The sequence below is a fragment of the Orcinus orca genome, chromosome 1 (genome assembly GCF_937001465.1).
Source record: "Orcinus orca chromosome 1, mOrcOrc1.1, whole genome shotgun sequence".
NCBI classification, from domain to species: Eukaryota; Metazoa; Chordata; class Mammalia; order Artiodactyla; family Delphinidae; genus Orcinus; species Orcinus orca.
Window position 1 is genome coordinate 117,185,043 of NC_064559.1, and position 13,343 is coordinate 117,198,385.

General features: G+C 36.3%; 1 protein-coding gene and 1 pseudogene across 3 annotated transcripts in view; one reads left to right on the top strand and one right to left on the bottom strand.

The window, feature by feature from the left end:
• The window catches only part of STXBP3 (syntaxin binding protein 3), a 58,489-nt gene that overhangs the window by 3,764 nt on the left and 41,382 nt on the right, over nucleotides 1–13,343 (bottom strand). The window contains exons 15-19 of one of the 3 annotated variants that reach the window (XM_004263114.4): nucleotides 13,044–13,150; nucleotides 12,400–12,492; nucleotides 9,719–9,804; nucleotides 1,818–1,966; nucleotides 19–925 (exon numbers count right to left, since the gene is read on the bottom strand). In XM_004263114.4, coding sequence (XP_004263162.1) covers nucleotides 831–925; nucleotides 1,818–1,966; nucleotides 9,719–9,804; nucleotides 12,400–12,492; nucleotides 13,044–13,150 — 530 coding nt within the window. In that variant the 3' untranslated portion in view covers nucleotides 19–830. Of the gene's footprint in view, nucleotides 1–18; nucleotides 926–1,817; nucleotides 1,967–9,718; nucleotides 9,805–12,399; nucleotides 12,493–13,043; nucleotides 13,151–13,343 lie in introns of those variants that run through there. The other 2 variants (XR_007472775.1, XM_033434340.2) reach the window with 2 other exon arrangements.
• On the top strand, nucleotides 2,527–3,056 carry LOC117202603 (60S ribosomal protein L37-like; annotated as a pseudogene).

Consider the following 13,343-nt stretch of genomic DNA (forward strand, 5'->3'; position numbering starts at 1 on the left):
GCCAAAAAACAGAGATAATTTTTGTAAGTATATATTTATTTTCTCTTAGAATGTTCATGATTATTTTTGTTTGCTAATTTAAATATACATTATTCAGAATTATACAAAATTGTGTTCTTCAGAAGTATCTAGCAACAGTATATGCTGTGAAATCATTCTATTCCTATTAATGACTAAATTACTTTACATATAAAAGAAGTTATGAATTTCAGTTGAAAGAAAAACTGCACTTATAGGAAATCATTCTATCATACATACAAGTTCACAGTTTTTACTTTTACAACCTTTTCATTTAAAATCATTCTTTCCCAAAAAACTATACTTCAGCATTAGACAGATAAGTATCTAATAAGTAATTAGTATGTACATAGGTGGCTGTGAAAAATTACCCATAACTGTAACATATTCTGTTCCAAAGCTGAAAATATTTCCTTTTAGAAAGCATTTTAACATTTCTTCTCATCATCTATAAAGCAGCAACAATATTTAAATTAAAAATGGCAAATCCAGGGCTTCCCTGGTGGCGCAGCGGTTGAGAGTCTGCCTGCCGATGCAGGGGACATGGGTTCGTGCCCCGGTCCGGAAAGACCGTGAGCCATGGCCGCTGAGCCTGCGCATCGGGAGAGGCCACCACAGTGAGAGGCCTGCGTATCACAAAAAGGCAAATCCAATGATATGCAATCATAAACAGTCCCTTAAGAAATATATTTGAAAAGTCATTATTCCTTAAAATATTTACATTTTTTAAATTACATGACAGCTACAATGTCTTGATCTACTTTAGTTGATCAAATTAATAAGAATCTCCAAATCCCTCCCCCGCTAAAATGCTATTCATCTTTAATAAAGGAGACTTTATCCTTGGGTTTATTCAGCATCTTTATATCATCCAACAGCTTTTTGGGTGTTAAAATATGCGTGGAACCTGGTAGAGGAAAAGAGAAATTTTCAGAGGCCAGCAGTTAAATCAATTTTCCTTGGCTAATTATATTGTCCTGTCCTTCAAATATGCAAAGTGCAGTAGCTTGGGGCAACTTAAAATTTCTATAGGATGCCTTCCTGAAATCTGCCTGAACTACAGTATTTCAATCCTTCCTCTTCATTGAGCACACTCAGTAACCCTTCAAAAACACTGCCCACTCCTACAGCTTTGTCCACTTTGTGCTATATATTGATAAACTGAAGACCAAAACTGGAGGTTAGTCTGTCCTCCTGACAAAACAGCAACAGGCACTGTGAGTTCAGTCACAGAGAACTGTTAAGCAGTGCCGCAGATCAAGGCTTGGCGTATAAACACGGCACCTCCAAGGGTCAGGAGAGTTTCAGTATCAGTGGCTTTGACTGAAATTCTTAAAACTAAATTCCATACAGGCCTGGCCAATGTCAGGTCCACAGACAGAAAAAATTTCAAAATATTTCTGTAATAGAAATGTATGTTTCAAAAATTATTTAATCATGAGGGCAAGAAAAGGATAAGATGTAATATTTTAAAGGATATATTCTTTATGTAATATTTAGAATATTATAAAGAATATATATAATACATTATATAATATATATTATAAAGATTATAAAGAATATAATATTTCTGAAGCTCATTCTCTCAAAATCAGAATTTTAATAAAAAAAAAAATCAAAAAAGTCAACCAGGAAAAAACTCTGGTATATCAGATAAAACACACTATGATTTAAAAAATACTTTTTTGCACTCAACAATTTAGTCCTAAATGTAAATTACAAGATAAAGTTTTACATATATATTTTTGCATTTAGAGTTTGTTTTAAAAAAACAGAAAAGAGGAAAACACAAGTCTTACCAATAATAACTTCACAGGATTTATGTGCCTGAGATACTTCATAAGCACAACGCATTTCAGAGTATGTAATTCCTCCGATTACAAAAACAATCAGCTTAGACCCATTTTTTCGATCCTCTAAATAATTAGCTCTGGGTTTCTGCCGAGCACTAAAAAATAAACACAAACACATTAAAAATATTTCCAAAGCCATACTGCTTTTAGTCTTTTAAAAGAGCCCAACTCAAGCAAACTCAAATTTTGCACCAGCTGCATTGATTTTAAGGAAATGACTTAACTATGGTATGACTGGAGCATCAAGGGCCAGGCAGGACAGCCCCACTTTAAGTTCAATTTTGATCTACAGAGTTTGAACAAATGACTCATAATCTAGCTCAGCACTTTTACCTATAAAATAGAGCTAAGGCCCTGTCTTATTTATTTCAGATAAAGACATAGTATACCTGAAAATCTATGACTTCCTGAAGTTAAAAAAGCGGGGGGTGGCATTGAGACAATAGGGTTTTAAAGACATAGAGGGGGTGAGGGAGGCACAGGTGCTGCTTTGGAGCTGACGTGGTACCAGAACGTCCCTTGCTGGAACTCTACTAGTAAAGTATGATTATAGGAGATATCGAACACATATCTGCACTCCTGTGGTCACTGCAGTATTATTCACAATAGTCAAGATATGAAAACAACCTAAATGTCCATCAATGGATTAAAAAAATGGTATATATAGAGAGTGGAATATTATTCAGGCTTAAAAAAGAAGCAAATTCTTCCATTTGCAACAACATGAATGAACCTGAAGGATATTATGCTAAGTGAAAAAGGCCAGACTCAGAAAGACTGCATGATCTCACTTATATGTGGAATCTAAAATAGTCAAACTGCTCTTTGGTCTTGGTGGCAGAAGCGAGATGATGAAGGGAACGTCATTGTTTGGAAAGCGTCGGAATAAGACGCACATGTTGTGCCGCCGCTGTGGCTCTACGGCCTACCACCTTCAGAAGTCGACCTGTGGCAAATGTGGCTATCCTGCCAAGCGAAGAGAAAGTATAACTGGAGTGCTAAAGCTAAAAGATGAAGTACCACCCGGACTGGTCGAATGAGGAACCTAAAAATTGTATACCGCAGATTCAGGCATGGGTTCCGTGAAGGAAAAACACCTAAGTCCAAGAGGGCAGCTGTTGCAGCAACCAGTTCATCTTAAGGACTTCAATCACTAGTCGCGCAATAAATATTCTGGTTTTAAATAAAAAAGTAAAATAAAATAAAAAAGCCAAATTGATAGAAGTGGAGGATACAATGTTGGTTGCCGGGGAACGGGTGGAGAGGAAAAAGAGGCAATGTTGCTCAAAGGGCACAAAGTTTCAGCTATGCAAGATGAGTAAGTTCTAGAGATCTAATGTACAGCATGGTGACTATAGTTAACAAAACTGTACTGTATATGTGAAATATGCTAAGAGGATATATCTTAAATTAAGTCTTTATGCCACAAAAGAAGGAAAAGAAAAAAAAAGGAAAAAAAGGTAATTATGGATATATTAACTAGTTTGTGGTGATTTCCCAATGTATATGTATCAAAACATCAAGTTGTATACCTTAAAAATATACGTTATGAAGTCAATTGTAACTCAATAATGCTGTTAAAAAAAAAAAAAGAGAGCCATCTGGGTTTCAACTCTGATTCTGCTTCTTTTTAATTCTCTATGATTTTTAGCAAGTTCCTTAACCTCTCTCTAAACCTAAAGGGTTGTTTTCAAGATCAAATGAAATAATGTACAGAATACACTAAGTATGGGATCTAGTACTAGGAAAGCACTAAACAAATAGAACTACAATTTCTACTACTTCCCCCCTTAGATTGCTCTAGATCTGCGCACTGGCCAAGATAGCAGCCACTAGCCACATGAGGCTATTTAAATTTAAATTAACTAAAATTAAAAATTCAGTTTCTCAGTCATGATTATGTGGCCAGTGGTTATCATATAGGACAGTGCAGATACAGGACATTTCCATTACTGCAAGAAAGTTGTATTGGGTAGCACTGCCCTAGGTCATAGAAACCACTATTTTTGTTCCCATACCCCACTGGTAAAAATTCTGAGCTTTTATTTGAAAAGTAAATAAATATTTTAAAATAAACATGTACATCTATTAAAAATATATATTAGTTTATAAATTATAAATGTGTACTAGTATATACTAATAAAGCTTAATTTCTCCTTTTTCTAGTATAAAAATAATACCCAATAGATCACCTTATTACCCACTTTGGAAACCATATACTAGATGACCTCTAAGACCCTGCAATGTAGGATATTACGGTAAACTTTTTTTAAAAATAAATTCATTTATTTATTTTTGGCTGCACTGGGTCTTTGTTGCTGCACGCAGGCTTTCTCTAGTTGTGGCGAGTGGGGACTACTCTTCATTGCGGTGCATGGGCTTCTCTTTGCGGTGGCTTCTCTTGTGAAGCACAGGCTGTAGGCGCACGGGCTTCAGTAGTTGTGGCTCGTGGGCTCTAGAGCGTAGGCTCAGTAGTTGTGGTGCATGGGCTTAGCTGCTCCATGGGATGTGGGATCTTCCCAGACCAGGGCTTGAACCCGTGTCCCCTGCAATGGCAGGGGGATTCTTTTTTTTAAGTAAATTTATTTATTTATTTATTTATTTATTGGCTGCATTGGATCTTTGTTGCTGTGTGAGAGCTTTCTCTAGCTGCAGCGAGCGGGGGCTACTCTTTGTTGTGGTGCGCGGGCTTCTCATTGTGGTGGCTTCTCTTTGCTGTGGAGCACAGGCTCTAGGCACGCGGGCTGAAGTAGTTGTGGCACACGGGCTCAGTAGCTCCACGGCATGTGGGATCTTCCAGGACCAGGGCTCGAACCTGTGTCCCCTGAATTGGCAGGCAGATTCTTAATCACTGCGCCACCAAGGAAGTCCCGGCAGGCGGATTCTTAACCAGTGTGCCACCAGGGAAGTCCATGGTAAACTTTTAATAATGTTCTCAGTCTAGCCTTTGGATGGTAATTTCCATCTGCCATCTTAAGGAATGACGAGGTAGTAAACAACAGAAATAGTAAAGACACTTAGTAGTTTGCTTTGAAAGATGAAACAGGAACAAGATACACTCTTGGTTCCCATACAAAATAAATCAAGGACATACTAAAAGTACAACCTTGGTTTAAAAACTTTCCAAAGAGAGTGAAATAAAGTAAGAAAGCAAAAGAAAAGGAATTAATATTGCTCAAAATGATTATGTGATTGTAACGATTTTTAAATTTCTGAATAGCAATTTTAGGACAATAGGATTACATTTAATTTGTTTCACATAAATGTGTAAGACACTGTGCTAGTGTTTTACACTCTGAAAGACACATAAATAATGATTAAATCCCTGTATCCTGAAAATCTCACTCTAGAAAGCACCTAGAGGCATTGGTTAAAATAAGAGCAAACATCTTTTTAAAAGCATAGCTGAAAGTAAACAAGTAACAGCAATCTTCAAGGGCCAGCAGCACAAAGGTAACTAAAAACTAGAGTGGTAAACTGAGTTGAGGCTTGCTCTGCCTTACAGTGTTAGTCTAATCTTAGCAAACAAGGGGTCTGGGTGTTTCCCTGTTTAATGAACACAGAAGACAAAGTCTTGGATATTGTGCAAAGTAGAGATGGGGAGGTGACACCCCAGCATAAGGTCAGGACACACTCAAAAGCAAGGGGAGATGACAAAGAAGCTTCTTGCCTGATAATTCAACACAGGCCTGTCTCGTGAGAGCTCTAATTTACACTACCTTCATAGGCTGGGGAACCCCAACTGAGAAATTAACACACAAAAGAAAAAAGTCTCTAACCCTGGCAGAAGCAAATGCAAAACCTCTCTGAAGGTACCCACTCTCAATCCTGGCTACTGAAATAAGTTCAGAATCCAAAATTATGAAGCACATGAGGAAATAAGCAAGCATAAGTGTCTGTGGAAATGAAAAAGCAGTAAAATTAGACCCCAAAGAATGTCAGATGTTCAATTTAGTAAAAAATAGTCTAAAATTAAGTATGTTGAAAATGATAAATGATAATAAAGTAGAACAGAAAGCATGACAAAATAACAAAGAAGTCCAAGCATATTTGAAAAAGAAACAAGGAGAACTTCTAAAATAAAGGAAAAGTAAAGTCAATGAACATAGAAGCTCAAAAAATATATACAGTTTACTCAGCAGATTAGGCACAAATTTAAGAAAGAACTAAAGAATTGAAAACTAAATCCAAAGAAAAATTTCCAAAAGGAAACACAAAAAGTAAAAGAAATATTAAAACTTGAGGGATTATGAGGCATGAAGATAAAATGAGACGTTTGAATAAAACCAAGACTGCAGAAGTGGCAATATTTGAAGAATTTATGGAAGATATGAAACTTCAGATTTTAGGAAACACACTGAATCCCAAGGAAAGAAATAAAAATAAACCCTCAGGTAGACACAGCACAGGAAATGTACAGAATACCAAACACAAAAAGCACCAGAGAGAAAAGGCAAATTACCTATAAAAGTACGACAAAACTGTCTGAAAACACCCCATCCCCATACACAAACCTTCCCAAGAGCTAAAATGGAAACCAAGAAACAGGAGAATAACATTTCAAAGTGTTGAGTGAAAATTAACACGAGCCTAGAAATTCAAAGCTATCATATAAGAACAATGACAAAATGAAGACATTTTCAGACAGACAAAACCACAGAGACCCTACCACCAACAGACCCACACTGAAGAAACTTCTAAAGGATAGGATATATTTCAGAAAAGAAAACAAATGAGCCCAAAAAACGGGATGCAAGGGACTCCCCTGGTGGTGCAGTGGTTAAGAATCCACCTGCCAATGCAGGGGACACAGGTTTGATCCCTGGTCCGGGAAGATCCCACATGCCATGGAGCAACTAAGCCTGTGCGCCACAACTACTGAGCTTGTGCTCTAGAGCCCATGAGCCACAATTACTGAGCCCGCATGCCACAACTAGTGAAGCCCACGCACCTAGAGCCCATGCTCCACAACAAGAGAAGCCACTGCAATGAGAAGCCTGTGCACCACAACAAAGAGTAGACCCCACTCACTGCAACTCCTGCGTGCAGCAACAAAGACCCAACGCAGCCAAAAGTAAAATAAAATTAATTCTTAAAAAAAGGGATGAAAGCAGAAGTGGTGCGCAATATAACTGGTTAGTATGCACACACAACTAAAAAAATAATAATGCTCATCATTAATTTGGGAAATAAAAAAGATATAAGGTGAAAACAATTAAGAGAACATTTAAAGGGTGTGTAGTTTGAATTAAGTTGTTCTAAAGTTCTGTATTGTTCATGAGAAGGGCAAAGATAACTAATCTCAGACTTTGTTGAGTCAAAGAAGTGTACTAAAATTCTAAGGATAATAGCTACAAAAGTACAAAAAGGCTATATAACTTCCAAACCAGGAGAAAAGGGAAAAATAAAACTAAAGAAAAAGTCCTCAGACCAAGAGAATCACCCTAGAGAAATAGTCAAACACACGTAAATGTACAAGAATGCTCATTGCATATTGTTTGTAATGCTGCCAGTTTTGACACAGCCTAAATTTCCTTTGTGTGGTAAATACATGAATAAACTGTGATACTCACATAAGAATACACCAACCAGCAGTGAAAATTTATGCATGTTATCTATTTGGGATAAATTTCACAAACATAATGTTGAGGGAAATTTAAAAAGGAAGTTGCAGGAGGACACATACAAGATGACACCATGTATATTAAGATTAAAAACACAGTCAAAGACAACTTGTGGTCATGGTGGAATAAGATGGTCAGAAGATTGCCCTCCAAGAAAACAAGTATAAACCTGGATGAAGTTGTGGGGGAAAAAACCAGTTCAGGTCACTTGGAAATCAACCACAGGCAAACAGCAAATTGAGAAGCATTTACTCTTAAAAAATATGTTAGCATATTGGTAAGAATGGTGGTAGTGACTACGTGACCTTCTAGCCTGAGGCTACACTCAACCTGCACTGTTCTTCCAACTCAGTCAGCAAAAACTATAGCTTTACTGACCTGAGGCTGGCTGAGAAAACCACCAACTTTACTGCCTGAGGTGGAAGACTTGATTCAAGGTAGGGAGCGAAGGGAGTACAAAATCCTGCAGCTTTGCTAGTTAAAAACGGCAGACCTGGTTTAGAACAGGAAGACCTGCAGCTCTGGTAGCACAACATCTTGGTCCCAGTATGGGATAGGTGGCACATCAGCCAGAAATTTAATGGGGAAATCCTGAACGTACGAAAGCCAAAGAAGACAAAGACAAACTCTCCCCACATCCTTAGCTGACTGCCAAATTATGCTTGTGCCAGGACAAGCCAGAGAAAGCCCAGGGAAAGAATAGGAAAAAAAAAGAAGGGTGGTGGTGGGGGGGGGAAGACTCAAGAACTGACTCTGACTTGTAATGCGGTTCTTAACCCACACTCGGATTGATCAGCAGATGATGGAAGGCGTGAGGTGTCTAAACACATCCTCTGCCCAGGTAACTGGCTGACCTCTAAACTATTCAGACATAGGGCAACCACTAGGAACCAAGCAAAAAAATTAAATTTAAAATTAAAACCCCTGCAATGACATCAGTGGCTAAACTGCAGGGGGCAGTGATCCCACAGCTTAAGTCCATACAAGTTACTAAAACAAAAAACAATTTAGAGTTGCTACAGTACAGTATCTAAAAGATCCAACTTTCAAGCAAAAATTAGTAGATATGTAAGAAAACAGTAAAGTGTGTCCCACACGTTGGAAAAAAGCCATCAATAGAAACTGACCCTGAGTGAATCCAGATGTTGGATTAGCAGACTTTGAAGAATCTATTATAAATATGATCAAATAATTAAAGAAAAGCATGCTGATACTATGTTAATCAATGGGGAATTTCAAAAGAGAAATGGAAACTAAAAAAGAAGCAAATGGAAATTCAAAATGTGAAAAGCACAATAACTGAAATGAAAAATTCACTAGATGGGCTCAATAGCAGATTTGAGATGTCAGAAGAAAGAATCAAAGAATTGAAGATGGATCAATAGATATTAGCATATCTGAAGAACAGAAAGAAAAAAGGTGGAAGAAAGGTAAACAGCCTCAGTGACCCATGAGACAAAGTCAAACTTTCCAACACATGAGTAATGGAGTTTCAAAAGAAGAGGGAGAGAGAAACAGGCAGAAAACAAATTTGAAGAAACAGCAACTGAAAACTTCCCAAAATTTGATGAAAAATATTAACTTGTAGATCCAAGAAAACTCAACTACCCCAGGTAGAATAAACACAAAAAGAACTCCGCCTAGACACATCATAGTTAAACTGCTAAAAGCCAAAGACCAAGAGAAAAATCCTGCAAAACACAACTCTATACATAATTTAGAATACAGATATATGTAGAAAATGTATAAAGATGCACAGGTGAATGGTAAACACCAAATTCAGGATAGTGAAGAAAGGGAGAATAAAAATCAGAGAGTGATATATAGGAAGCTTGAACTGTATTTATGATTCATTTGTTAAGCTGGGCACTGAGTATAGGGTATGCATTATAATATTGTCTATAGCTTTCTGAATGTCTCAAATATTTTATCACCAAAAAAAATCATCAAAAAGGATTATGTCCTCTGCTAATGTGAAGAAAAAAAAAGATGAGTGGAGAAATTCTTCTCTAGTTTCATGAAAGTTTTTTTTATAATAAGGCACATTTTCATATTGCTTATCTGGACTCATCTAAAACAGGTTACAGTTAAAGAAAAACTGCCTTTTAAGTGACTATATGCTTCAAGAAGAGTTACCAATATAGGAATACCTGTGTACCTTTTCAGTTATTAGTCTGTAATTTCATAGTGAAAATTTCACTGGCTTTCATTTATAGGTTTTACCTTACAGCTCCTGAGCCATTCCATACTGCTGGACACTGGGAACAATATGGCCACTCTTTTGAATCTAATCTATTATCAATGGCATCCTAGGAAAGAAAAGAATTAAAACCATCAAGAAAATATTGTAAATTCCAGGATTTTGTTTGTTTTACATAAAACTCAAAACTTGTGTTTACAATTAAGGAACATAAGGATATATATTTAATAAAATAAGGTTAGCCCTCTTTTTGAAACTCACAAATCTTAATTGCTACAAAAATTAATGAAATCATTTACTTATTAAACTAATATTTATTGCATGCCTGTATTTCTTCATCTGGAGAGTTCCCACTTTGGTGTGAGAATTCCAGGGACCTTATAAGGATCTTTATCTTTAGAGTGCTAGGGGTTCCTTTTTTAAAAAATAAATTTATTTATTTTATTATTTATTTATTTATTTAGGCTGTGTTGGGTCTTTTCTTGCTGTGCACGGGCTTTCTCTAGTTGCGGTGAGCAGGGGCTACTCTTCGTTGCAGTGCACGGTCTTCTCATTGCGATGGCTTCTCTTGTTGTGGAGCACAGGCTCTAGGCACATGGGCTTCGGTAGCTGTGGCTCTAGAGCACAGGCTCAGTAGTTGTGGCGTATGGGCTTAGCTGCTCCGCAGCATGTGGGATCTTCCCAGACCAGGGCTTGAACCCGTGTCCCCTGCATTGGCAGGCAGATTCTTAACCACTGCGCCACCAGGGAAGCCTAGTGCTGGGGGTTTCTAAATACCATCTTAATCCTGACAGACCTCTTAGGCTACTGGAGTCCAGGCCTTGCCCTTCATAGCGGTGGCTCTAAAACAGAATGTGCATAGCGGTGGCTCTAAAACAGAATGTGGCCTAGGTGTATTCAAGACAAGCCAATGGGATGAGCAAGGCTTTCCTTTTCATTTCATTTTTAAAATTTTCCTTCTTTTTAGGGTTAATATTTTATTATATATTTTTGTGTAATTGTATATACTGTACACATAGTATTTTATCAATACAGAATTTATATAGTTTATAAATAAATAATCATATACTCTAGGCTCCTGATCACATCTATTATGATTAAGTGTGCATGATCAAGAAAGTTTAGAGACCACTGCATTAGAGCATGGTTGTACAAATGGTATCAATAAGCAGGAATGGACAAGGAATGGGCACAAGGTACTCAGTAGTCCTAGAATATTTCAATAAGACTGCAAGATGTGAAGAAACCAAGTTTCAGGAGAAACCCTGAAGGCCATAGACTGCCACTGAGGTAAAAGTGGGTTTTCTGAATTTAATATGCAAATTCTTGTTAAAGGGTTTGAGAAGGTCAATTCTTATTTTTAAAATACTAGCAAAGAAAAACTACTTAGTTCTATATCCTTGTTATGGATCAGGAAAAAAAAAAACAACTTATGCTGCAGAAAAAAAAGTCTAAACTCTTTAAACTTTCCATCTATATTAAGCATGTGTGAATGACATAGAATTAGTCAAGTAAAACAGAAAAATCATAGGAATAAATTGTACACAATTAGTTTCCATAGGAAAGTAGAAATTAAAGTTTAATAAGTTAAAGGCAAATTAGAATAAATAGAACTATCTGATTATGACTGAAGAATCAATGTCATGACTTTATTGAGCTCATAACGTGATTTTTATTAGTTCATTTTCTAATTTCCTATAATTGAATATTATTTTCTAAAAGTAAACAGTACTAAAGGCATCAGCCATCTGTTGACTATAAAAGCAAACTATAGTGAGGCTTACATTTTTTTCTTAACATCTTTACTGGAGTATAATTGCTTTACAATGGTGTGTTAGTTTCTGCTTTATAATAAAGTGAATCAGCTATACATATACATATATCTCCGTATCTCCTCCCTTTTGTGTTTCCCTCCCACCCTCCCTATCCCACCCCTCTAGGTGGTCACAAAGCACCGAGCTGATCTCCCTGTGCTGTGAAGCTGCTTCCCACTATCTATTTTATATCTGGTAGTATATATAAGTCCATGCCACTCTCTCACTTCGTCCCAGCTTACCCTTCCCCCTCCCCGTGTCCTCAAGTCCATTCTCTACATCTATGTCTTTATTCCTGTCCTGCCCCAGGTTCTTCAGAACCATTTTTTTTTAAGATTCCATATATATGTGTTAGCATATGGTATTTTTCTCTTTCTGACTTACTTCACTCTGTACGACAGTCTCTAGGTCCATCCACCTCACTACAAATAACTCAATTTCGTTTCTTTGTATGGCTGAGTAATATTCCATTGGAGGTTTACATTTTAATCACAAATACATTTCCAAGAATACTGGAGTCTAACACTTTCTAATAGTGGTCATAAACAAATGTTATTTTGTTGAACTTTCATTCCACTAAATTATCTATATTTCTGCTACATATAGTTATTTCAAACAGAGTTTTTTTCATAAAGCATGTGTGTGCTTTATTTTTTTAAATTTATTTTGAGTCAGTCAGTGGTATGAATTTGCAGTCTTTAAGGAGAGAATCTTCAAGAGTTTCCTTTCCTCCCTTAACACCAGATACAGCCTTCTTTTGTGAACTCTCCCAGTACTGCAGATAATTCCTGACCCATAGATATGCTCAGACTGACAGATAAATATACAAAGAGTAAAAAATATTGTACAGAAGGGCACTCAGGGTACAAATAAAATTTAATTAATTTTACCTCCAAAATATCTTTGATGAAAGGTGTCCATCGAGAGAGCTGAAACGTTTCTTCTGCAGACCGATCCTTTCTTAATGGTTTGCCTTGTTGAGACTAATATAATTAGAGGAAAAAATTAAAAATCAGTAATTTTATTTAGTGATATTCTCTTAAGTTTTCTAACAAGATGTTTAATTTACAACAAACACTATGGTGCAGTTGACTTAAAACTAAGAGTGGAAAAGCCTACTCAAAAAATCTGAATAGGTGTGGTCATGTAACTTCACAGTATTTTGTGCATTAATGATAAAATTTGTGATAGTATCAGAAAATATGTTTACTCCAAAGTGCTTATATAAAACTCGATGGGAAAGAGTGAGATTCTATACAGAGTTCTTCAAATTCTGCTATAAATGAATCATAAAAAGAAAAGCGTAAATAGCAAATTACAACAGAAGCTATAAGATATAAATTCACTAGAAAAATGTACTTGTCCAAATTACTCATATATGGAAAAAAATGAAATTATTAATATTTTACTTACCAAATCAACAGAGTAAAATTAAGAAGACTGTCCACATGGATTCCCACATAAGAAAACATATTTAATGCAAATGACCACACATGCGTATGATCAAGTATATACAGAATGTAAAATTTCTTACGGGAGGGACAATGGGAACACCAAGGTAACTCCAGTTACGAATCATGTCACTCTCATTTTCTATCTTTACATTCTGGATCAACCTGTCCAAGTTTTCTTCCGTAGTTCCTTAGATAAGTAAAATATGAGTGCACAGTCAAATAATTGCTACCATAATCATTTCCAGGTTTTAGGTATCCAAGAATAAAGCTTTTTTTAAAAAAGCAAACATTTAAATTATATACCCTTCAGTACGCTCCCAATTTCACATTTTTCCTTTTATTTATCTTAACCAACTGTAGCCACTACTTTTGAATTTTCT